The sequence below is a fragment of the Ctenopharyngodon idella genome, chromosome 6 (genome assembly GCF_019924925.1).
Source record: "Ctenopharyngodon idella isolate HZGC_01 chromosome 6, HZGC01, whole genome shotgun sequence".
NCBI lineage: Eukaryota > Metazoa > Chordata > Actinopteri > Cypriniformes > Xenocyprididae > Ctenopharyngodon > Ctenopharyngodon idella.
The window spans coordinates 9,085,867-9,109,955 of NC_067225.1; the positions used below are offsets into that span (position 1 = coordinate 9,085,867).

At 35.8% G+C, this 24,089-nt stretch overlaps 1 protein-coding gene across 9 annotated transcripts in view; it reads right to left on the minus strand.

Annotated features, from left to right (window-relative positions):
• Window positions 1–10,930, minus strand: part of gulp1b (GULP PTB domain containing engulfment adaptor 1b) — a 61,704-nt gene extending 50,774 nt beyond the window's left edge. For 3 of the 9 annotated variants that reach the window (XM_051896928.1, XM_051896933.1, XM_051896926.1), the window contains exon 1: window positions 10,522–10,669. In XM_051896928.1, the coding sequence (XP_051752888.1) occupies window positions 10,522–10,576 (55 nt within the window). In that variant the 5' untranslated portion in view covers window positions 10,577–10,669. Of the gene's footprint in view, window positions 1–10,521; window positions 10,670–10,822 lie in introns of those variants that run through there. The other 6 variants (XM_051896935.1, XM_051896934.1, XM_051896932.1 and 3 more) reach the window with 4 other exon arrangements.
• Between the last annotated feature and the right edge of the window lie 13,159 nt (window positions 10,931–24,089).

Sequence of the window (24,089 nt, forward strand, 5' to 3'; positions counted from 1 at the left end):
GATGGCCTTGCAATTTTAGTTAATTGTTCACACAAACATTTCATTTTAGCCAAACACACACACGTTTATACAGCAAAGCTCTCAATCAATAATTCTCACCACAAGTGATAACCTTGAAATGTCCAATTCTTTTTGCTGTATGTAACTGTATGAAATAATTCTTCCATTCATCCATAATTTATTATTTGTGTCATCTGGAGGCATAACGCAGATTAAGTTAAGTGGCTGGCATAGTTTCCCCTTATGGAACAAAAACAATAAGTTCAAGTGTTAACTGGAGAGCAGCTGCACAGCACTTCCTCTACATAAAGAATTTGGAATTAACCCAAACAAACAAACATGAATAATACCCTGCTGAAGTCAAAAGAAAAATTGACCCAGTAAAGACATGTGACAATTGCCTCAACAACAGTAATGGAACATATCTGTCACGAGAGCACAAATACTGTTACGGATTATAGTTTTGCTAATCTCAGCCTCATTCCACTTCTCTTTATCCCCACGAGTTATGCTTCCTGTTTTCTCCTAGAGAGGAAACAATGTAATGAGTGCATTCTAAAGGAGGCGATGGGCGTCTCCAGGAGCAAAATAGACTTTCCTGGCAAAGTCTACAATGCTATTTGGACCGCACCCAAAAAGACACTCCCAGGAAGTCTCAGGGTGGACACCTTATTCACCTTCCCTGAATCTCTTCCTGTATACATTCTTAAGTGACAATACCATATGCCTTTCATCTTGCACAGCTTGTGTTCCTATAAGCACCTCTGATTTTTCAAAACTCATGTTTGTCATACTGTGGATCTTTTTACAAATTTTAAACTGTTTCTACACTGTCCTGGAATTAGTTTAACAGTAAATTCTCATACTTCCTCCTTTAGGGAAGGTCATTTTGGTGTACTATTTTTAGAACTCTAAGGCTTTGAATACTTCGCAAATCAAAAAAAATCAATAAACAACAACAACGAAAATGCAAAATGTGCAATATAGTCCAAATATACTCATTTTTGCTCACTCTTTCCTCATACAGCAAACAATGTTAGAGTACGTTCACTATCTAGTGAGCAGCAAATGAGTTAGCGGTCTTAAAGTACGCATGAATGTGTAAAACACAACCAATTATGTTCTTTCATGCGTCTCATGAGTTCAGCAATGCAGTGAGATGGCATGATAGACAAGGGCAGGGGCAAATTCCCAGTCTTCCTTCCTCTCTTTCTACACTGACAGCTCTGAGAAAATCTCTTACCGTTGTTACTAGCAACCGATGTACATACACCAAATATTGACTGAACAAACGGATCAGATTTCACTTGCAAAATGACAGTGCGAACAGTCAGTACATAAACATCAGATTTCAAAACAAATAGGATTTGTGTAGTGTGAACTCACTTCACAAATATACTTTTTGTTTCCATTTTCCCTAATGCTTTAAGAAGCTAATCTACTATCTGTCTACTAACACATCACCATCAATAAGACCATTTTAGTCCCAATGCCTAGAGCTGCTATTGATATCTTCTTATTCTTAATCTATTTTAATGCTATAGAAAAAAAGGAACAAAGCTTCAAAGGAGGTGAGACATTTCTGCCAATTTACTGAGGGGAAAATTAGTTAATTAACACACACAGACAACAAAAATGTTGTCTTCAAGATCAGGGTGAAGAAACATTCTCAAAATTATATGTAAATAAAACAGCTGTGTGATATCCATCAAAAGACTGATACAACAATTTCAAAAGCGTTCATAATGATTGTCAAAATGCTTTATTTGCACTGAAGAGAAAGCAGCATATAAATCACATTTATTTTGTTGTGAACATGAGCCCCAGGCTTTAAAAACTTACTTTCACGTAGTCTGTGACAGAATTACAGTGCTATAATGACAGCCCTATTATAGAACTGGGGACGTTTCTGGCCCACAATCTCGATCAAAATAACAGTAAATTCACGGTTGGGCATATCACATCCTCCTGAAGAATAAATGCATGAAATAATCCAGCCCACACCAGCTGTTCACTCCAGTTGAACGGTTATGATATCAGTCACAGAAAACTGAAGATGAAAAAAGACTGATGCAGGTCCTTCAGACCGCTTGAAACACAATGGGACCTAATGAAATCTGTCCCTTTTTTATCATTCAGATGTGTGAATCACATCCAAATGACTTTTTATACAAGTCGTTAAACAGATGCCCACAGCATTCCTGTGTCTTCAGATAAACTATCATAATCTATAAGACAATTAAACAGCATGTACAGTAAAAACCACAATTGTGCTCTCCCACACAAAATAATATTCCTTATTTTGGAATATTTTCTTATTCCAAAATAAGTGAATACAATGAATTATAGTATGGTCTGTCTGAATTCTGATTGGCTGAAAGGTGTGCGTTATTGGTTAGTTCACCCAAAAATGAAATTTCTGTCATTAATTGCTCACCCTCAAGTCATTCCAAACCCGCAAGACCTTCGTTCATCTTAGGAACACAAATTAAGATATTTTGATGAAATCCGAGAGCTTTCTGACCTCTGACTGCAATGTTATTACCATTTTCAAGGCCCTGAAATACCGTTAAAATAGTCCATGTGACTACAGTGGTTCAACCTTAATGTTAGGAAGCAACGAGAATACTTTTTGTGCACAAAAACAAAACAAAAATAACGACTATATTCAACAATTTCTTCTCTTCCATGTCAGTCTCTTACGCTGTTGTAGCTGGCCAATAATGAGCCGGCGTTATGACGTAGAACCTGGAAGCGCCGCACTGTGTTTACTACGTGAACAGCCTAGGAGACTGACATGAACGACATGTGGGTGAGTAATTAATAGCCAACTTAACCTCTGTTAAGTTTTTTTTAAAAGATATTTGCTTTACATGCTCATTTGTAGTTATTTTAAGGAATTTTTTATATTTATTACCATATATGTCCAAAACTGTAATTTTTCACGAAAAAATTAACATGTTGCAACATTTTACCAAAATCAACATTTGGTCAAAATCTCATGTTATAAAAGATTATATTGAGCTACACTGCAAAATGTTTGCACATCTCAGACCTCAAATACATAAATATTACCCTTTATAGACATAGTTTTTAAAGGTGAGTTGTCACTGAAAGGTGAGGAGTTTGCATCTATGAATATATACAGTATGTATATATATTTATACAACAGTTCATTCTGGTTCTCGAATCTGATTGGCTGAGAGGTCTTTCCAGCCATGCGATATGCTACCAGTATTGCTACGGGAACCGTTTCACCATTTGAATCACTCTGCTTGCAGCACTCTCACAGTGAGTGTCATGGCGGATGAGCAAACCCACCATATTTTTTATAGATACTACTGTTATTTTGTAACAGAATATTGTTTTAAGTGTTTTTTGAGAATGTAGTTGTTTAGACCTCAGATATGCAAATTATATGTAAACATATAGCGCCTATTTGAAAATTTGTTTAGATGCTTTCGGAGATATGAGCTCCAGGCCATCAGCGGCTGTTCAGAGCTCATGTACCCGCAGAGAACAGCTTCATCTCAGCCAGTCATTCAGGAATTTGCCGCTGGCTTTTATGTAGATAGTGTTTAAACATGAGCTTTAATTTGATTTAGGTATATAAAGGTATATAAAAGTATATATATTTAGGTATATAAAATGGGCAATTGGTCTTATTAATCTATTACTTGTTGCGGAGCTAATAGATTTGGCTATAGTAAGTTTCATAACTTTATATTTACATTGAAATTAAATCCTGTACTAAATAGATCGCTGTTTTTGTACGTTTGACTGAACTGTTTGCTTGTGTTTATTTCCTATTTTACTTCTTATACTGTTATAATGGCTATTGTTGTTAATTTAAATATTATTGTTCAATAATATTTTATATAAACAACATGCCGTATTTTTGGTATTGAGAAAGAGTCTGTTAGTGATTTTGACTTCAGTGAAAGATACATTAATCACTAGATGGCAGCAAAGACTGTCTTTATGAGTGAGTGAGTTTACTAGTTTACTTTAAACAACATCTTACGAGACGCAACTGACAATTGCATTGACTAGCACTGTCATGGGAAATCCTCTTATAAAAGGTCAAAGACAAAGATATCGCTTTCCTCAGCGGACATTCAAACTGATTTTGTGATTATGAATATAAGTTTGACCTGAAGAATATCAGCTAGATGCAGGTAATTAACTCGCTTAGTCAATCTCTCTCTCACAATACTCTGCTCTACATATTACAATGAGCTTCAATGAAGCGACTCAGTATTCCTTCGTTGCTAGTTCTAGAGTGACGTTTTAGAATTAGTAACGGAGGCTTGGGCTCAACTGCTAAACTGTCAGCTTTAGATTTGAATGGCGGAAGTAAGTATTTCCTCACAAAAGAGGGTTTTTAAAGACAATCCATTGTTGTTTATTATTTATTTACACACTTGTGCCTTCGAACTGTTGATATAGAGCGATATCGCACAGCTAATCGTGTGATATTGCTTATATATATGACTCCTCTCGTGCTAATTGGGTAGATTATCTGAACGTGCTCCTCCTGAACTTTGTTAATAAAACATAATTTAGTGTGCCATAGAAGATAGTCATATGGATTTGGTGCGTAAATCAACAGAAAATGGAAGATGCCACAGATGCTGTCGATAAAGATCAAAAGTGATGTTAAAAAGGAAGCAAAGATACACATATTCTAGTGTAGTTGGAAAAAACCTCTTTAGCCTCTCAAGATTTAAGGATGATTTAACAAGTAGTCATGAAGTCAAAACAGGAATAATTTGAGAAAGATCTCTTAAATGTGTCTTTTTTTTCTTTGTTATAAGAATATTTAGTTTTGTCCATTTCCAGCTTAACTATAAATAAGGCATTCGTAGGTCGATTGCCCTGAAAAGTGACTGAGGCACTGTTTGTTGAGAATCCTGACGACCCTAAAATAGCAACATTGTCTCACATCAGCCAATAGTGTGAGTTTGGGGCAGGAGTATTTGTTTGTCCAGCCAATGACAGATAGGGAAGTGTTCTGGAAACCTGTTTTTAAAACATTATTTTTGCAGTTCCATTTGGAGATTTTGGTAAAACTTTACAATAAGGTTTTATTTATTAACATTAGTTAACTACATTAGTTAACCTAGGCTAAACTATAAATGAACAATCCTTCTACATCATTTATTAATCTTAGTTTATCTCATCATTTACTACTACATTTTTAAGATCAAAAGTTCTATCTGGTAACTGTATCTGTTCACGAACATGAACATTTTTATTAACTAATCTTAACAAATGAGACCTTATTGTAAAGTGTTACAAAGATCGTTTGCCCTCCATGCCCACCTCACAAGCATATAATTATATGGTTTCTTATTATAGCTGTGGTATAAGCCATATTGCATACCCCGATTAATCAATACCAACATTCCTGATAACAAAATGACATTAAGCAGGCAAATAAAAATGAAGAATTGGTCATAACTTGTTTACTCATTTGTTTTTGGATCGATACGGCTGGTCAGGTTTGTAAAGAATCATAGGATTTGTGAGCTAAATCATCTGGAATGGGCCTGTTCCTCATACTTTACTTAAAACTCACATTGTCAGTTTAAACGTAAGCCTATTGGTTTCTACGCTTCATTGGAATCAAATGGACGACCCATTAGACTCATGCAGCAGCACCTGCTCCAGTCAATTACAATTTAAAGCTCAAAAAACTCAAATCTAATTTGGAAGAGACACCACGTAGACATGAAGTCAGATGCTGATTCACTGACAAGAAATGAAGCATCAGACGCCGTTGAATGATTATCTCAGTCTGGATGTTTTGAATAGGAGGGCTATGGACCCGCACATCATTCAGTCTTTGTGTCGCACATGTTTGTTTCTATTGTGTGCATGCCGAACGCTGTTTGTGAATGCAAAAGTGATGTTGGCAATTACAGCTAAGAGACAGATAGATTTTTCTGAGTTACTAATCAATGTCTGGAAAACAAGAGCAGAGCTTAAAATGAGTATGGTAATTTGTATATTTCTGAAGATCAAAATGTCAGAAACATCTGTTTAGGTTGAATCTGTGTCATCTTTTGAAATATTTTCATATTTCAATTTGAATGCAAGTTGCAAAACATGTGGTGATAAAAGCTGTACTACTGAAGGGGAAATAACACTCAACTTTTAATAAATTAGTATTCCATGGTAGGAGGTTTCTATCGGGCAACTAAGGACATGCTGCTAATTTGCTCAGGGTAAAACTTGCTGGCAAACACAATAAATAATACTTCCCTGTGCACTAAGGACCTAATGTGAAAGAAAAAAAAACAAACTTAATCTAGGGTAAATTCAGAGGCTCAAATCTCGCTAGACAAAAACATTGCATCTTATTTGTCATTCAAATTATGTCTCATTTGAGGTGTACTTTATCAAAACTGAATGAGTGTGCCTGTGCAGGGTAAAAATATGTAAAAACATGAGTGTATGTAACATTTATTATTTTTTATGATTGACAACTTTTATTATTTATTTTACTTTTCATGTTTCATTCATTTATTTTTTATTTTACTTATATAAAAAAACACCTTAATGTAATTTATATCAATCCGAATAAATCTGATATCAGATTCTGAAAGTTTTAATTATATGTACCCTAAACTTTGCAATTCCATTTATATATGCATTACATGTTTTCTAAGCAAAACTTCAGCGCATGTGCAGCGCCCAGTCACCACATTTAGAAAGTCACAGTAATATTGTCAATGAAATTTCCGGGTAAAGGTTATTTATAAGATCTACACCACCCCCTTTAATCAAAATAGAATTTTAATTCAGATCAAGCTCAATCTGATTGAATTGTTGTTGACTTTTCAGTCTGATTGAGCCATAAATCCAATTATAAATGGATTATTTGGTTGCATGCAAGGCTTGTAATGGTGCTGATTTCACTGAACAAGATGTTGATTCAGCAACTTCTCTAAAGGGTTCAGTTCAGGTCATTTAGCGAAAGGTTTATCAAACTGATTCATACAGATGACTCATAAGTATGCGAGGTTGATCCACTAAAGAACTAGAATAAGTCATTATTAGTTCATGGATTCATGAAGAGAACACAATGTGAAGTCACGTTGTCTTGCCATTATTTTGCTCACATCCAATTCACATTTATCACATTTAATCAGACATGCTCACAAATACATTTTTACTGTGGCAAAGACTGCAATGTTTAGATAGCGCCACAGTGTTTTTAGAGGAAATAGACATAAAAATTATTTAGTTGTTCCGCATAGAATGAATGTTGTAAAATTGAAAAATTACACACTTAATCTTTAAAAGAGAAATCTTTCTCAAATTCTTCCTGAACCTCATTTGTTTTGACTGCATACTCATAAAATCATTCTTACACTTTGAGGGGTTGAAGAGGCTCTTAACAAGAATATGCACTCTAAAAAGTGTGTGCTTTGCTTCCTTTTGGCCTGTAACAGCAGGAAGTAATCAGCAGCCAGTGTTCATCTCAGTTCTCCTAAGACAAAGGCAATCGGGTTACCATGGGACAGCGTTCTATGAAGGCCATCAGATCAAACTATAAGCCTTTTTGAGTCCAAATCCAATGCCAAAACCCAACCCCATAAGGCCCAATAAAGAGCAGAACCCAAGATCAGCATTGATAGCAAACCACTCAAGTACAGGATAATTCAAATCATCAAATCGAGCAGATTATACACCGATCAGGCATAACATTATGACCACCTGGGCCACAGGCCACAGCCACCAGGGAATACCATTTCCATGATAGGGTGCACATGGTCTTCAACAATGCTTAGGTAGGTGGTACGTGTCAAAGTAACATCCACATGGATGGCAGGACCCAAGGTTTCCCAGCAGAACATTGCCCAAAGCATCACATTGCCTCTGCCGGCTTGCCTTCTTCCCATAGTGCATCCTGGTGCCAAGTGATCCCCAGGTAAGAAACCCACACGCACCCGGCCATCCATGTGATGTAAAAGAAAACGTGATTCATCAGACCAGGCCACCTTCTTCCATTGCTCCGTGGTCCAGTTCCGATACTCACAGGGGTCAGCATGGGCACCCTGACTGGTCTGCGGCTATGCAGCCCCATACGCAACAAACTGTGATGCACTGTGTATTCTGACACCTTTCTATCAGAACCAGCATTAACTTCTTGAGCAGTTTGAGCTACAGTAGCTCGTCTGTTGGATTGTACCACACGGGCCAGCCTTCGCTCCCCACGTCACCTTGGTGACCTTTCGCCGGTTCACCACTGTTCCTTCTTGGACCACGTTTGATAGATACTGACCACTGCAAACTGGAAACACCCCACAAGAGCTGCAGTTTTGGAGATGCTCTGACCCAGTCATCTAGCCATCATTTTTCCTGCTTCTAACACATCAACTTTGAGGACAAAATGTTCACTTGCTGCCTAATATATCCCACACACTAACAGGTGCCGTGATGAAGAGATCATCAGTGTTATTCACTTCACCTGTCAGTGCTCATAATGTTATGCCTGATCGGTGTATGTCCTATAGGATCCAGTATACTGGACATGGCACAGTTCCAAAGAAGGATTTCACATGCTCATCTCTAAATAGGTTAGGGGTTCATGATGTCATTACAGCATAAATTTTTGTAGATACTGTATGGAAACAGACATCGCAGCATGTGACGCTAGCAGGGCTCATGCTTTCTCCTAGAATTCAATTGGAATTTCTTAAATAATCACACGTTTAAGAAATGCAAGACATTGGTGTCATGTGAAGATTATGTGATTTATAACATTTTAATAACGATTTGATTGAAAGACACCTGCAGATTAGTGTTATTTAAAAAAAAAAAAAAAGATTTTCCCATGTCCTGATAATCATTCCATTAAAATGCATTCAAAGCCTTATGTAAATGTCTTGCCTATGTAAATGACACATGGCTTTTCAAGAATATGACAAAAATATATGCATCCTCACGAAAGACCTTTGAAAATTAAAGGAATAGTTCACATGAACATGAACATGAAATTTCTATTATAATTTACAAAACCTTATGTCATTTAAAACCCATATGATTTTTCATTTTCAGTTAAACAAAAACAAAATATTTCAAATGATGCACAACAGTGACCAGTGGCTAATGTATAATGTAATGTGGCATGTAGTTATTCACTGAAAATCTTCCCTGCATGCACCAGCCCAATATTGTTTAACCTGTCTTGCATATGCATATGTAAATTCCCTGAATGTTACCCAGATAGAGTTCTGATGGCATGTTAAATAAGTACAAATAATGCATAATCCATGATATAAAATAAACATATCATGTGCTTGAAATGGCAGCTTGAGTTGCTAGTGGCAGCATGTCTCTCTGGATCAATGTGAAAGCTGTCAAACATCACAAATGTTTGACAGTATTCTGCTGGGTACAGTTATTAACCGTCAAAAATGTGTGTCTGTGCATGTCAAGCATGTTAATGTCGAACGGCATGTATTATTGTATGTATCTTCTTGACTAATTGAGGGATAGATTTCTGGTAATTACGACTTCTGCATACAAGTTAATGTATATGGCTTCAGAAGACTTGTTATTAACGCACAAAATCTAAATGTACGCTTTTATTGTGCATGCTTTATGCAGATTGAGAGCCTTTTGTTGTAGGCCTATGGAAAGGAGCAGCTTGCCTTGGACATATTTCAAAATATCTCTTTTGTGTCCCACAGAAAAATAAAGTCATACAGGTTTGGAACAACATGAGGGTTTGAAAATTACAGGATTTTTTATTTCATGTGAGTGAACTGTTCTTTTCACATCAGTACAGCTGGTTTAATCGTGAAATTTCATTTGGACTAAATCATATGTGGAGCATGAAGGTGCAATTATATAGCAAGACCACATTTGACTGAAATTCTCAGAAGCAAATGGATTTACAGTCTGTGAGTCAGGCAGCCTCAGTTATTAAAGCACAACAACAGTGGCTTGCCTGAGAATGTCAGAATGTCATTATGCTGTTCTCTCGTTTTCCTCTGTCAAGGGCAGCAAACGCGCGGGATACAGTGTCAGCAATATCATTATGAACATTATTCTGTCTGTGTCACTGCTGGGGTCGGTGGCTGAGCTCTGGGTCAATGGATTTGGCTAATGCACAGCAGAAAAGTGCTGCAAACCACGGAACAGTTAAGCCCGGTGAACTGAACAACAGTACTAACTTTATAAATCGGCGATCACGCATGCACGAGTTTCGCCAATACACCTGCCATTCTACAGATACAGTAAATGAAAATGTTTTACCACAAAAATATTAGATTTGATTGTTATCTATTCTATAGCACACGTAAAACATAGCAGTATAGTTACAGAATAGGCTAAATGTGACGCGTAAAACATCTGTTTTGTAAACAGCACGAGCACGCAACAGATCCACACTCAAGCAAACTACTTTTATGCTTCTGTTATCTTTAAAACATTCATATAATAAAAGCCATTAACCATATATTCACCGCAATAATAGTCTATTTAAAGAAAGAGAAGTTCTCTTACAAGGAAGGTTGATTTTGTAGTTATTCCCCGCAAACCTGAGCCCGTCCAGTCGCATCTGCAGCGAGGGGCTGGAAGAGCGCGCGCGTGTGTGCCTTCCCCTCCGCGCGCACTCCAGCCGCTTAAAAAGTTTAATGACGTCAACCAGGCATTTTAAAACGCCGCTTTTTTCACAGGAATGTACGACGTGCTGTATTCCTTAAAGGGACCGCGCATCGTTAAGACCCATCACTGAAAGAGTGTAAAGAATCAACTGTTGAACATAGTTCACTCAAAAACGACAATTTTGTCGTCGTTTGCTCACCTCATGTAGATTCTTTCCTTTGTGCAAACACAAAAGGAGATCCCAAGGGCTGTTCAATCAAACTGGGTTTTCTGACATGATGGTGTCTTAAAAACATGATGTGAACAGTAAGAAGCTCTGCAAATGCTGATATACAACAACAATAAGCATTATTATGCCTTATTTGAGTAGGCGACACCAATTTTGACTTGATTGTGCAAGGTTTCCGGTGCAGCCACTTCCAGTTATTTTAGCTGTACAAAAACAGTCCATTATGCTGCTTGATATCAAATTATTTTAATCTTTTATAGAAATCATAAACACACTAGCTTGTAGCGCAAATAGTTTTGCCATTTACTGCAATTTGTTCATTTTATAGTTGCAGTGTTTACATATAGTGGCTATTGAATATGAATCCTGCACATTCACAGAAAATAGCTTCTGCGTTGAAAAATAAGGTGGATAGTTTGCCATCCTGGGGTCGACATTTGGATATGTGAGGTGATTTTGTTTTGAAGGATGAGTTTGTAACTTGTTGGTCTTAAAGGGTTAGTTCACCCAAAAATGAAAATAATGTAATTTATTACTCACCCTCATGCCGTTCCACACCCGTAAGACCTTCGTTAATCTTCGGAACGCAAATTAAGATATTTTTGTTGAAATCCGATGGCTCAGTGAGGCCTCCATAGCCAGCAATGACATTTCCTCTCTCAAGATCCATTAATGTACTAAAAACATATTTAAATCAGTTCATGTGAGTACAGTGGTTCAATATTAACATTATAAAGCGACGAGAATATTTTTGGTGCGCCAAAAAAACCCCCAAAATAACGACTTATATAGTGATGGCCGATTTCAAAACACTGCGTCAGGAAGTTTCGGAGCGTTATGAATCAGCGTATCGAATCATGATTCGGATCCCGTGTCAAACCGCCAAACTGCTGAAATCACGTGACTTTGGCGCTCCGAACCGCTGATTCGACACGCTGATTCATAACGCTCCGAAGCTTCAGGAAGCAGTGTTTTGAAATCGGCCATCACTATATAAGTCGTTATTTTGTTTTTTTTTGGCGCACCAAAAATATTCTCGTCGCTTTATAATATTAATATTGAACCACTGTACTCACATGAACTGATTTAAATATGTTTTTAGTACATTAATGGATCTTGAGAGAGGAAATGTCATTGCTGGCTATGGAGGCTTCACTGAGCCATCGGATTTCAACAAAAATATCTTAATTTGCGTTCCAAAGATTAACGAAGGTCTTACGGGTGTGGAACGGCATGAGGGTGAGTAATAAATGACATTATTTTCATTTTTGTGTGAACTAACCCTTTAAGTTAAATGCAAGTGCAAGGAGTCTGTAAAGAATATGAAGATATACAAACATTTTCTGTAGCTGTATGACAGTGCAGTGGATGTATACCAGGAGTGTGACTGATTTGTAAGCATTTGATCTTGTTATATCATTGGAACGGAGTGCAGATTGAACACTTCTGCTCTATATGCAACATGATCTACATTGATGACAGCCACAGCAAATGCTCAGCAAAACTTCAAATTGCCACTTATTATATCACATACTAATGAAATGAAAACTCGTGCTTAACAGTTCCTCTTTATCAGATGCATCTCTGCTGCAAGATTCATCGTTTTCAGCAGAATAAAGCCTCTCATGGTGTTGTGAGGTCAAAATCAACCTCAGCCATATTGTTGGATGTATATTATGCCTCTTGCATATTGTGTACAAAGCTGTGGTATAATGCTGCACAATTTAGCTGCAGACATACACTACCGGTCAAAAGTTTGGAAACATTACTATTTTTAATGTTTTTGAACAAAGTCTCTTATGCTCATTAAGGCTGCATTTATTTCATAATAAACACAGAAAAAACAATAATATTGTGAAATATTATTACAATTTAGAATTATGGTTTTCTATTTTAATATACTTTAAAATATAATTTATTTCTGTGATGCAAAGCTGAATTGTCAGCATCATTACTCCAGTCTTCAGTGTCACATGATCCTTCAGAAATCATTCTAATATGATGATTTATTATAAATGTTGGAAACAGTTGTGCTGCTTAATATTATTTTATAACCTGTGATACTTTTTCAGGATTCTTTGATGAATAAAAAGTTTTTAAAAAATCAGCATTTATTTGAAATAGAAATCTTTTGTAACAATATACACTACCGTTCAAAAGTTTGGGGTCAGTCATTTTTTTTCCTTCTTTTTTTTGAAAGAAATTAATACTTTTATTCAGCACGGATGTGTTAAATTCATAAAAAGTGATAGTAAAGATTAATATTGTTAGAAAAGATTAATATTTTGAATAAATGCTGTTCTTTTTAACCTTTTATTCATCAATGAATCCTGAAAAAAGTATCACAGGTTCCAAAAAAATATTAAGCAACACAACTGTTTTCAACATTGATAATAACTGAGTATCAAATCAGCATATTAGAATGATTTCTGAAGGATCAGGTGACACTGAAGACTGGAGTAATAATGCTGAAAATTCAGCTTTGCATCACAGAAATAAATTATATTTTAAAGTATATTAAAATTAAAAAAAACTTAATTTTAAATTGTAATAATATTTCACAATAATATTGTTTTTTTCTGTATTTATTATGAAATAAATGCAGCATTAATGCAGTTCCCGAAGATGAAAGAAATTCTTACAGGTGTGGAATGACATGAGGGTGAGTAATTAATGACAGAATTTTCATTTTTGGGTGAACTAACACTTTAAGAAGTATTCAAATTTTTAGTAAAAATAGGCATGCAAACTATGTGGGCAGCAGTGGTGTGCAGTGGTGTTTTAAAATGAGGAGGCAACGTCCTCATTTATGTTCCTGTTACACAATTTTCCTGGTTAAGTTAACATTATATAAAAAGAGAGACCAAATACAATTCTATTTTGTATTTTTACACTATGTAATGTTCTATTTATTAAAACCAAGTATAAATTTCATCAAGTTAGTGTTTTTACGCATTTTTACATTTATTCCAAAATAATAACTAAAGGCAGTAACAATTTAAACAATATATATTATTTATAAACTATTCAGCTTTTCTTTTTAATAGTCAATTTATTTTCAGCAGTCATCAAGCTTGTAAACACTGGTCACTCGCTCAGACACAAATGTAATGTTACCTTTAATTTCAACACGCTGATTGCTCACTAAAAACCCTGCAGTCAGCATGTTTTCAGGCCATTTCGAGTTTGATTTTGACATGAAATAAAGCGGTGATATCTAAGTGACAGTTGTTTACTTACTTTTTAATTAGCCTTCCCATTAACGCCATCACTGTCTTCATTCAGGCTGATTCGACGAGAACGCGCACAAAAACAAGAGGCGGGATTTGCCGCACGAACCAATCATGTCCAATCGTAACCGATCATATCCAATCATAGCGCGATGGACTGCCTCCTCTCACGTGACTTTCCCCCATTCATTCTCAATTACCCCCCACTAAACCCACCGCACGCTTTGGGGGCTCTGCTTTGTTTCTATGAGCTGAAGGGAGGCACAAGAGACGCGGACTCCCCGCTGTAACTTCACCTGCGGGTGTCGCTGTTTGACAGAGTTTCTTTAGAAAAACGAGTGACTTTTACACTTCTTAATGTCAAATTTTGTAACATTTGCGTTGTTTTATTTTTGTAATATCGATTATATTCTCATTCAGTTTTTTTGAGGAGGCACTGCCTCCCTTGCCTCCTCGGAGGAACTAAGTACTAAGTGACTATAAAAGATGTGCAGTTTAAAGGGTTAGTTCACCCAAAAATGAAAATTCTGTCATTAAGTACTCATCCTCATGTCGTTCCACACCTGTAAGACCTTCGTTCACCTTCAGAACACAAATTAGATATTTTGATGAAATCCGAGAGGTTTTTTTATCCTCTATTGAAAGCAACGAAATTACCACATTCAGTGTCTAGAAAAGTGTTAAAAACATTGTTAAAATAGTCAACGTGATTACAGCGGTTCAACCTTAATGTTATGAAGTGACGAATAATTTTTGTGCGCAAAAACAAAACAAAAATAATGACTTTATTCAACAATTTTTCCTCTTCCCTGTCAGCCTGTTAAGCAGTTGCTGCGTTTCCGTGTTTATGTCCGAACTGCGGCTCATTATTGGCCGGCTCTTGTGTCAGCATCACATGCATGCGTCGTGCTGCTCACGTGAAGAGGCGTCTGCCAATACTGAGCCGCAGTCCGGACGTAGAACCAGGAAGCTGCAACGAAAATAGAGTAGCAGAGGAGAGATGGGGAGAGACGAATTTGTTGTATAAAGTTGTTATTTTTGTTTTGTTTTTGCACACAAAAAGTATTCTCGTCGCTTCATAACATTAAGGTTGAACCACTGCAGTCACCTTGATTATTTTAACAATGTTTTTACTACTTTTCTGGACATTTCTGGACATGTGGTAATTTCCTTGCTTTCAATGGAGGATAAAAAAACCTCGGATTTCATCAAAAATATCTTAATTTGTGTTCCGAAGATGAACGAAGGTCTTACGGGTTTGGAACGACATGAGGGTGAGTAATTAATGACAGAAATGTAATTTTTGGGTGAACTAACCATTTAATAAAAAACTACAGGAGACTAGAAATGATTTGATTGGTTTTGTTTGTTGGGGGACAAATTTGCATGTAGGAATGTCACAGAAATCACCTGTCCTGAAAATTTCCTGAGAACAAATTCCTGAGACTTTACTTAAAATGCAAAATACAACATGACCTTTGGTTAAATATAACTGCTCAAATCATTATTAGCTCAGAAACAATGACTCTCATTCACTAGAAGCTATTAGAGTCACTCATTAGAGTGAATCTACCTTTGTTCACATTTTTAAACAGACCATCTAATCAATCAACAGATGGTAGGTATACTTATGCAATCTAGCAGCAACACTTACTGGCTTGCAAGTGCAGCTGCTAATCAGAAACTGGGAGAGCAATCAGCGCGTGATCTCCCTTCACCTGCATGCGTGATGTCTTCATCTCGCTCCACATCTGTGCCTCTTAATTTCTAGAATAAACAATATCCGTCTCTTCTTGTGTGTCTAATCAATAATGTGTGCCATTCAGGCAGAATGTTCCAAAACCTGGATTCCATTTGTCATTTGTCATCCACAACATATTTGCAATCAATTTAACTTTCCGCTCTGAGAGGAAAACATATGTTTATAAATGCACTGCACACTCAAATGTTCAATGGGTTATGTTCCAAAATGCTAATGTGTTTTTGTCTTTATTAATACTGCATATGTTAAGCAAACATAGATGGTTTAGGGAATGGAATAGTGATTGACAGCCTAATTCTGATATTTATGTAATAGCAAATGTGTATTTTTGTCCATCTATCCATCCTGATTCACTCATTCATATAACCTTCAAAACCTATACCAGCTAAAATGGCATAAATTTAAATGCATATGTTGTGTAATGTATAATATCTGAAGCCGTGAAAATGAAATGTGTGTATTCTGCAGCCCTCAGAGCTGTAATTATTTCCTCTTTTTCTTCTTTTCATTTCCTGTTCTATTTTCATTTTTAGCACACAGCAGGTATTGGCTTTGTGTTTTTTTCAACAGTCGTTAATGAAGCACAATAACTAATCTACTCCCGTACAGGGAAATCATTATTCATTAATTACTTTAAAGCATTGAAATGCGTTTAGACTCAAAATCTTTCTAAACAATCTCTTAAGCATCAGGAGCACAACACACCATGCAGTGACACATTTAAATACAGACACTTTGAATAGGCTTAACAGGTTGGGACAAGAAGGATTATAAATAATAATAACCTAATCTCTTCTCCTTTCCCATCTTTTATCAAGTACAGGTACAGCTCCCACAATTTTTAGCGCCTCCCAGTTCTTGCCCTTTGTGAATAAAATTGGGTGTGACTATAGTAAACAGCAGCTAAGAGTTTTAATTATAAATATATGACTCTGGACCACAAAACCAGTCATAAGGGTCAATTTTGTGAAATTGAGATTTCCATTGATGTATGGTTTGATAGGACAATATTTGGCCAAGATACAACTATGAAAAATCAAAATATTGAGAAAATCGCCTTAAAAGTTGTCCAAATGAAGTCCTTAGCAATGCATATCCACTCACAAAAATACATTTTTGATATATTTACAGTAGGAAATGTACAAAATATCTTCATGGAACATAATCTTTACTTACAATATACCTGTGTGACTTATGACTGGTTTTGTGGTCCAGGGTCACACATAAGTAAATATATGAGAGAAAATGTCACAAAATCAAATTGCAGAATACTACACTCCAACGATTTCACTTTTTTGTTAGCCAATCAATATGGTATGTCTTGCTGATGATCTATACACATACTGACGATATTTTATTCAATAATTTATTGCCTTTAATTAAGTCTGATCGATAGAAGAAAACAATCCCATCTGACTGAATTAACTATTTTACCTGTAATTAAATCTGAAAAAAATCTGCTGCAGACATGCACTTTTTTATTTTATTTTATTTTATTTGCTTATTAAGTGCTAAAACAAATTTTAGGCATTTTTTAAAAACAAAAAATATTTTATTTTATTTTATGTGCTTATTAAGTGCTAAAACAAATTTTAGGCATTTTTTAAAAACAAAAATTATTCAATTTTATTTGAAATAAAATTATTTTGATTTTTTTCCCATAGGAATTAGGTAACTGTGTTTCGTTTCCCCCTGCATTAAACCACAGCCCCAGATATGTTATCAAGTGCATCAGTTATTTATGTCACATGGTTAACCAATCAATAACGAGAGAGCAGTAGAGGTGATTTGCATAGCCTACCATCCCACTATCAGATGCTTGGATTGAGAATTAAGCATTTTTTCCAGGATTAACTGTAAAAAAAGGCTTTTTGATTTCATGCAAAATTTACGGCCCTACCTCTGAATATATTTAAACTGTGTTATTATACTCGCACTGTGTGATTATAATCACATCCTCATGTCTGTAATGGACTCACATCGCATCCAAAAAGAGAGCAGTCACACTTGCGTATAAATTCACATGAGCAGACATGACACAGATGTAAATAATCAGCCATGCACAGGGCACGCTGGTGTTAGCCGATGGCCAGACAGCAGTAAATCAGACAGAATGTCTTATAATGAGTCTCTCTCCTGTCTGATCCTGCTAAAGATCCGCCTAGAGCAACCTCATTTAACAGCTTCTCTTCATTTGCATCAGACACCTCATAAACAAGAAGTCCATTAAAACACTCTGCTAATAGGATTCTGTCTCATTCTTCTGCCTCAGCTTGTCATTTAAAAACACATCAGACCGATAATCATTAGAACAGAGAGAGACAACAGATCTCGTTACAAATGCATGACTCATAATGGACATTTTATCCATTTATTGTTCCTTGAGACAGCATTATAAATGTATTTTCCTCAAAGTCACATTATAGGTTGTGATATTTTGTTTAGAGATTGAACCATACTCATAAGTATATGTATATTTCATTACTTTTCTACTATCGATTATTTTATAGGATGTACCAATAAATGTCATAATTTGATGTCTAAAAAATAGCACCAGCTATGCCATTACATCATTCAACAGGACACATATTGATTCACAGGTAAAACTTATTTAACATAGGCCTATTGTTTGCATAAATTACCCTTTTATTCATTCTCAGTCATCAAACTCGTAGCATTTTAAGCTCAATATAGTATGACAGACCAAAAATACAAATAAATTCGGAATTTATATGGCAAAACAACTTAAATGTAAATGCCATAAATACTTAATTAATAGCAATAATACTAAATATAATTAATAATTTGTTTATAATGCATATTATTTTATGTATTATTGCAATCTATAATTACAAAAATACAACAGGTTCTGCATATCTGTTATCGACAGATAATGAGTTTGTATCAATAAAACTCTACGTTAATAACTAGATGGTATTAATCAAATTAAGGAAATTAATCACATATTAGTAACATACTAAATGAAGATAATTCAAAGGTATTATTGTTGCAGAGAAAAGCAATAAATAGGCAAAAAGTGGCTTTCAAAGTCAATATATTGTTTTATTGTTTTATCACTGAACAAAAGCCTATCACTGGCCTACAGTCCACAGCAATTCAGTGTGAACTTGAGAAAAAATGAATACAGTAAATTGAATTATTTAAAGCTGCAGTCCGTAAGTTTTGCCTCTTTGTCGCCATCTCTGTTTGAAACCGGCAATTGCAGTTATTTGTGGAATTATCATCTTTACGTGGGTTGTGCATCGGCACGGCTCCTCAGAGCAGATGAATCTAATGTTTGCTGTCAGTCACCACATCGGTGATACTGTATTTCGGAAGTATGACCAAAGTAAGAATTTTCCCTGGAAAATGTTATCTGAAGAAGTAAGTAACATGTCTGCCACTTTTGTTCTGACCAACTGAGAAAAAAAAGCATTACAATAAATCACGCTGCCAATGGTGATTAAACCTAACGATCGCTTAGTGTAACCCCTTTTCTGGTTCTTTCTCTCAACCCTTCCGGAAAGGACCACACAGAGACGTAGGCTGAGCTCACTCATCACATTTACTGGAATATATGAAATGACACCAAACAGCTCATCCGGTCACATAACATTCTCCTCAACAGCTTACATTTGACTTTTTCACCAGTTCAACAAACAATAAAGTTTTTCCATAATTAAGAGCTCAGTTTCTTTTTCTGTTTTTTTTTTTTTTCTGAACATAGAAAATATAACACCGTACAAACATTAATACATCATACCTGGAGTATATGAAAAGGCACCAAACAGACATGAAATACAGCTCATCCGGTCACATAACTGTCAAAAATAAAATAACCAACGAGAAAATACAGAGACAGAAACACAACGAATACCAGGTGCTCCTAATGAACTCAACAGTGAGTTTGGTATAGAACATCAATTGTTCGTCAACTCTATATCTCTTATGACTCAAATATGAAATAAAATACTTTTAAAAAAACAATTTTGACCTTAAAGAGCAATAAAATCATCTCTGACAACATTTTATTTCTGTTCGACCGGAGAGAGATTTTCCACCTACCATTCTCTTCAACAGATTACATGCGACTGAGGAGAAAATGGCCGACTCAACTCATAGTTTACTCGCCTGTAGGTGTCCCCATATCCCTTTCTTTTAGATGCACTTAATACATTCTATTCAATAAATATTTTAGAATTATTTTACAAGATGAACAAACATTTTGGCACAATTCATTACAAATTTCTTTCCCCCGTTACATTAGCTCAGATCATGCCAAACCGTGCAAATTATTATTATTGTTATACTTTGTTCTCAAATTGTTAATGTTAACATCAGCATTGCGTGACTAGTGTATTTAGTGTGTATTAGCGTTACCTGTAGATTTCAATATCTGTACAGTCTAATCTCTAACATTAATTTGTCATACCATACAATCCGCCATCAAAATGATGTTTAATTATTGCAGCTGCTGTGAGAAAAGGCTATAAATGATCCGCCTCACATGTGATATCCTACCCAGATAGCATACATATCCGGGCCTCATCAGGGCCAACTATGGCACATATGGCTCAGTTCTGGCAGCGGTAAAGGTCATATGGATCCCCCACACACATCAAGCCAGTTTTAATGTGAGTTGTGGCTTGCCATGCATTGTAGATTTGCTATCTGGGTATTTAGCTGAGACTCGTTCTTTATGTAAACAGACGTGACGTAATGACGCAAAGATAAACGGCGGCATGCTCGAATTTCCCGCGAAAACCCACCGGTACCACCTGAATTATAAAACATTATTACAAGCTTACCGTTGTGAATTGGACTAAGGTAAGGAGATAGTTTTGAACACTGGCTGGTTTTGTACTTGCTCAATAATTGATTTTGGATCATTTTTAACCAAAAAAAGTTACGGACAGCAGCCTTTAAATTAAAATATACACAACCTTGTGAGCTAACACTCATTCTTCAGTTCATCATTTTGACTGAATGCAGAATGTTATTTAATTTTTTTTCACTGAATGCAACAGTACTTCATACTCTTTTGCAAAGTTGTAGTTATCTCTCTGTGGCAGCTGCATGATAACTGAACTGAACAGCTGACTTCACCATTGCAGCCTGGTTGAATTCAGCCAGCACATATTCCACCTCGACTCCAATCTATTTCTTAAATCGTAATGACTCTAACTCTCAGCGCAGTACAAAAAGCTTCAGTCTGTCAGGTTAAAATCGATTTGTTCTCCACAGAGGAGCTGGGCAGCAGGGTGTCAGAAAGTTGCATCACATTGCATTGCTAATGATGCCATTTAAACTCTGTGGAAGATCATTAGCTTCAGTCCTGTTTTCCTCGCTCGTTTTCCTGTTTCCTCCGTGTATCTGTCTCTGGCAGTGGGAGTGAAGCTTCAGGGAAATGATATGAGACAAGGGGTGATAAAACACCAAAGCCTCTGGTCTTTATAAGGCCACACAGGAAGGCAGATCACAATCACGACTCTCGTCAGATAGCGGTTAGTGCAATCAGAGCAGTATTAGTGGAACATAGAGATAGAAGAAAATATTTTTTGCCCTAAGCCTTTTCATCATAGTCTTCTATAAATAACTGAGCAAAACCTATTCTCGGCGGGGTTACCCTTTCAAAAGAAAGAATGAAACATGGAAAATAAGAAGATAAACTCACAGCGCTGGCTGTTTTGCATATGAATTAGTTTGTATTTGGAGTTTGATTCCTTGAAGCATGTGTGTGTGTGTGTATATCTGTGCCTATTTATTTGATGATCGTAAACAAAACATTCAGAAGTGTCATCCCTTGGACGTCATGTCCTAGTTGTGAAATAACAACTTTATCTTTCTTAAGTACTTAATTAATACCTCCTTCAAATATTGGCATTTAATTTCCATAGATAGTTTACTCAGAAAGCAGGAAGTGAAAAACACATAAATAATAATTACACCTGCATTTCTCTCCTGCTCCACTAGAGCATTTCATTATCATTAGCCAGTGCTGTTTGTTTAAATGAGTTTTGAAAAACACCTAATTCATTATAATATATGTCTGATAATGCTTCATGTGAATCAAATGGATTACAGATCCAGGTTTAAGAATTTAATTTCTTCATAGTGCCTAGTACTGGCAATCAGGATTGATTTTTGTTGTTTATCTCAAAAAAGATCTACCTGCTCTACAAACATGTTTTTGGTGTCTATCCAGACTCCCATCCTGTCACAGTATACAGAGTTATGGTTTAATCTGCACTGTTTTCTTTTATTGGGACAGTGAAGTAAAGGTGTGTACCACACTTAGCATTGGTTTTACTGTACTGAATTATTGGTATGTTACCATGAGTGAGTATGTGTGGCTGCGTGCGTGCATAGGATGTGAAAATGTGTGTCATCAGAAAAGTTCCCACTAAGCATTATAGGCGTCACGGATTAAAAATATATTAAAGATTTTCTGCAAATCAACAAAACACCCTTTCATCCATTTTAAATCAAATTTACATTCTGTCTACTGTGTGAAATGTTTCTTTTTTCTCTTGTCTTTGCTCCCATCACACACACACACACACACACACACACACACACACACATCCGCACACACACACACAGGAGCTGTGTCTCATTTCAAAGCCTACATCCTCCGGAGGTCGCATTTGAAGTCTGCATACGTCATCGAGGCAGTCTCACTTAAGAAAAGTAACCTTTAGATTGCAAAGTAAGAAAGAAATTACAGTATTTTACACCTCACAATGAATAACAATACGTTTTATTATTGTTAGGGTAGAGTGATGGAAAACACCCCCTTGGGGTAAAACGCCCAAAATAACCACCAGATAATGTCAAGACACATTTTTGTTGCAACTATTGACTACATTGACGAGTGATGTAGAAGTATTTACAGTGAAGCTTATACACTGGTGACGTACCTGAGAGAAAATGGATTTTACTGTAAATTATCTAATTTTCAGCAGTAAGAAAAAAAAAGTGTTTTAAAGCTTGTTGTTTTGCAGAACATCATATGATATGAAAATAGTAAGTCCTGTAGATAGGGAGTATGTGTTATTTAAGGAAAATATAATTATTTAGTTTGTGGGGTAAAATGCCCCCTTCTCACTATCATAATTACTGTAGTTACTCTGTTCTGAACATCAAATCCTTTGTTTTTCAATCAAATGTAATCTAACTAGGTGGCTGAATAAAAATATTTGGACTATATAATTAAAAATTACCTCAAGTTAGCATCAGGTAGCTAGTTAGCTAGCCAGTTAGCATCAGCTAACAATATTTTCAACAATATATTCTTTTTAATTTTAATCTAAAACTGCCTGTACTGTGATTTTGCTGTAAAAAAAAAAAAGTCAATTAAAACTTTTGAAAGCCCACTGGGAAAACATTTACTATACTGAAGTATTTGTGACTTATTTTATTGTATTACATCATACCACAGGTTGTGTAGCATCTACCTGCAGGTGTTACTGTATCTGGGCCATGCTAACATTGACTTTAATTTACAGTTTATTGATAAGTTGCAGATTATTTGTAGCAGGTAAAATTGGAAAAATTATATCAAAATGATAAAATAAAAAAATAAAAATCAAAGTTTGAGATAATTAGCTAAAAAGGAGTTACAACCGTCCCTATTACTTGTATTTTGCTATTTTTTCTGTGTCTAATTTCTTAATTCTCTGGAGCCTGCAGAAACTACATCTCATTGCCTGCAATTTGTAATGACTGTAACTCACAAGGTGCGACATGAAGAACCAAAGTGCAGCATAAAGCAACTTATTTTAATGCATAAAGCAATTTGCTGTCAGACTGGAGGCATTTTACCCCACCTGTAGGACAAAACGCCCCCTTGGTACAAATTTAATTTTTGATAAAAATCTAATAACATGAAAACTCTGGACATTTTTCATACTTGGTTTATAATTTATGTCATTGTCACCAAAACTATAATAGCTATTCTGGACACATTTAACTTGTTTCACAGAAAAAAAATGACACAGTCCTTAAGGGGGGCGTTTTCCTCCACCCTACCCTACTTTTCTTAAATTAAATAAAACATCCTTGATGACGTATACAGCCTTCAATGCGACCTCCGGAGGACGCAGCTTCCAAAATGAGACGCTGCTAAAGACATACTCACAAAGTACACATCCTATTCAACAATGGCATTTGCACGCTTCTATAGTCAAGTCAACATTTATTATCGCATCCACAACAATCCAACATGCAGCAGTAGCTGTTTAAC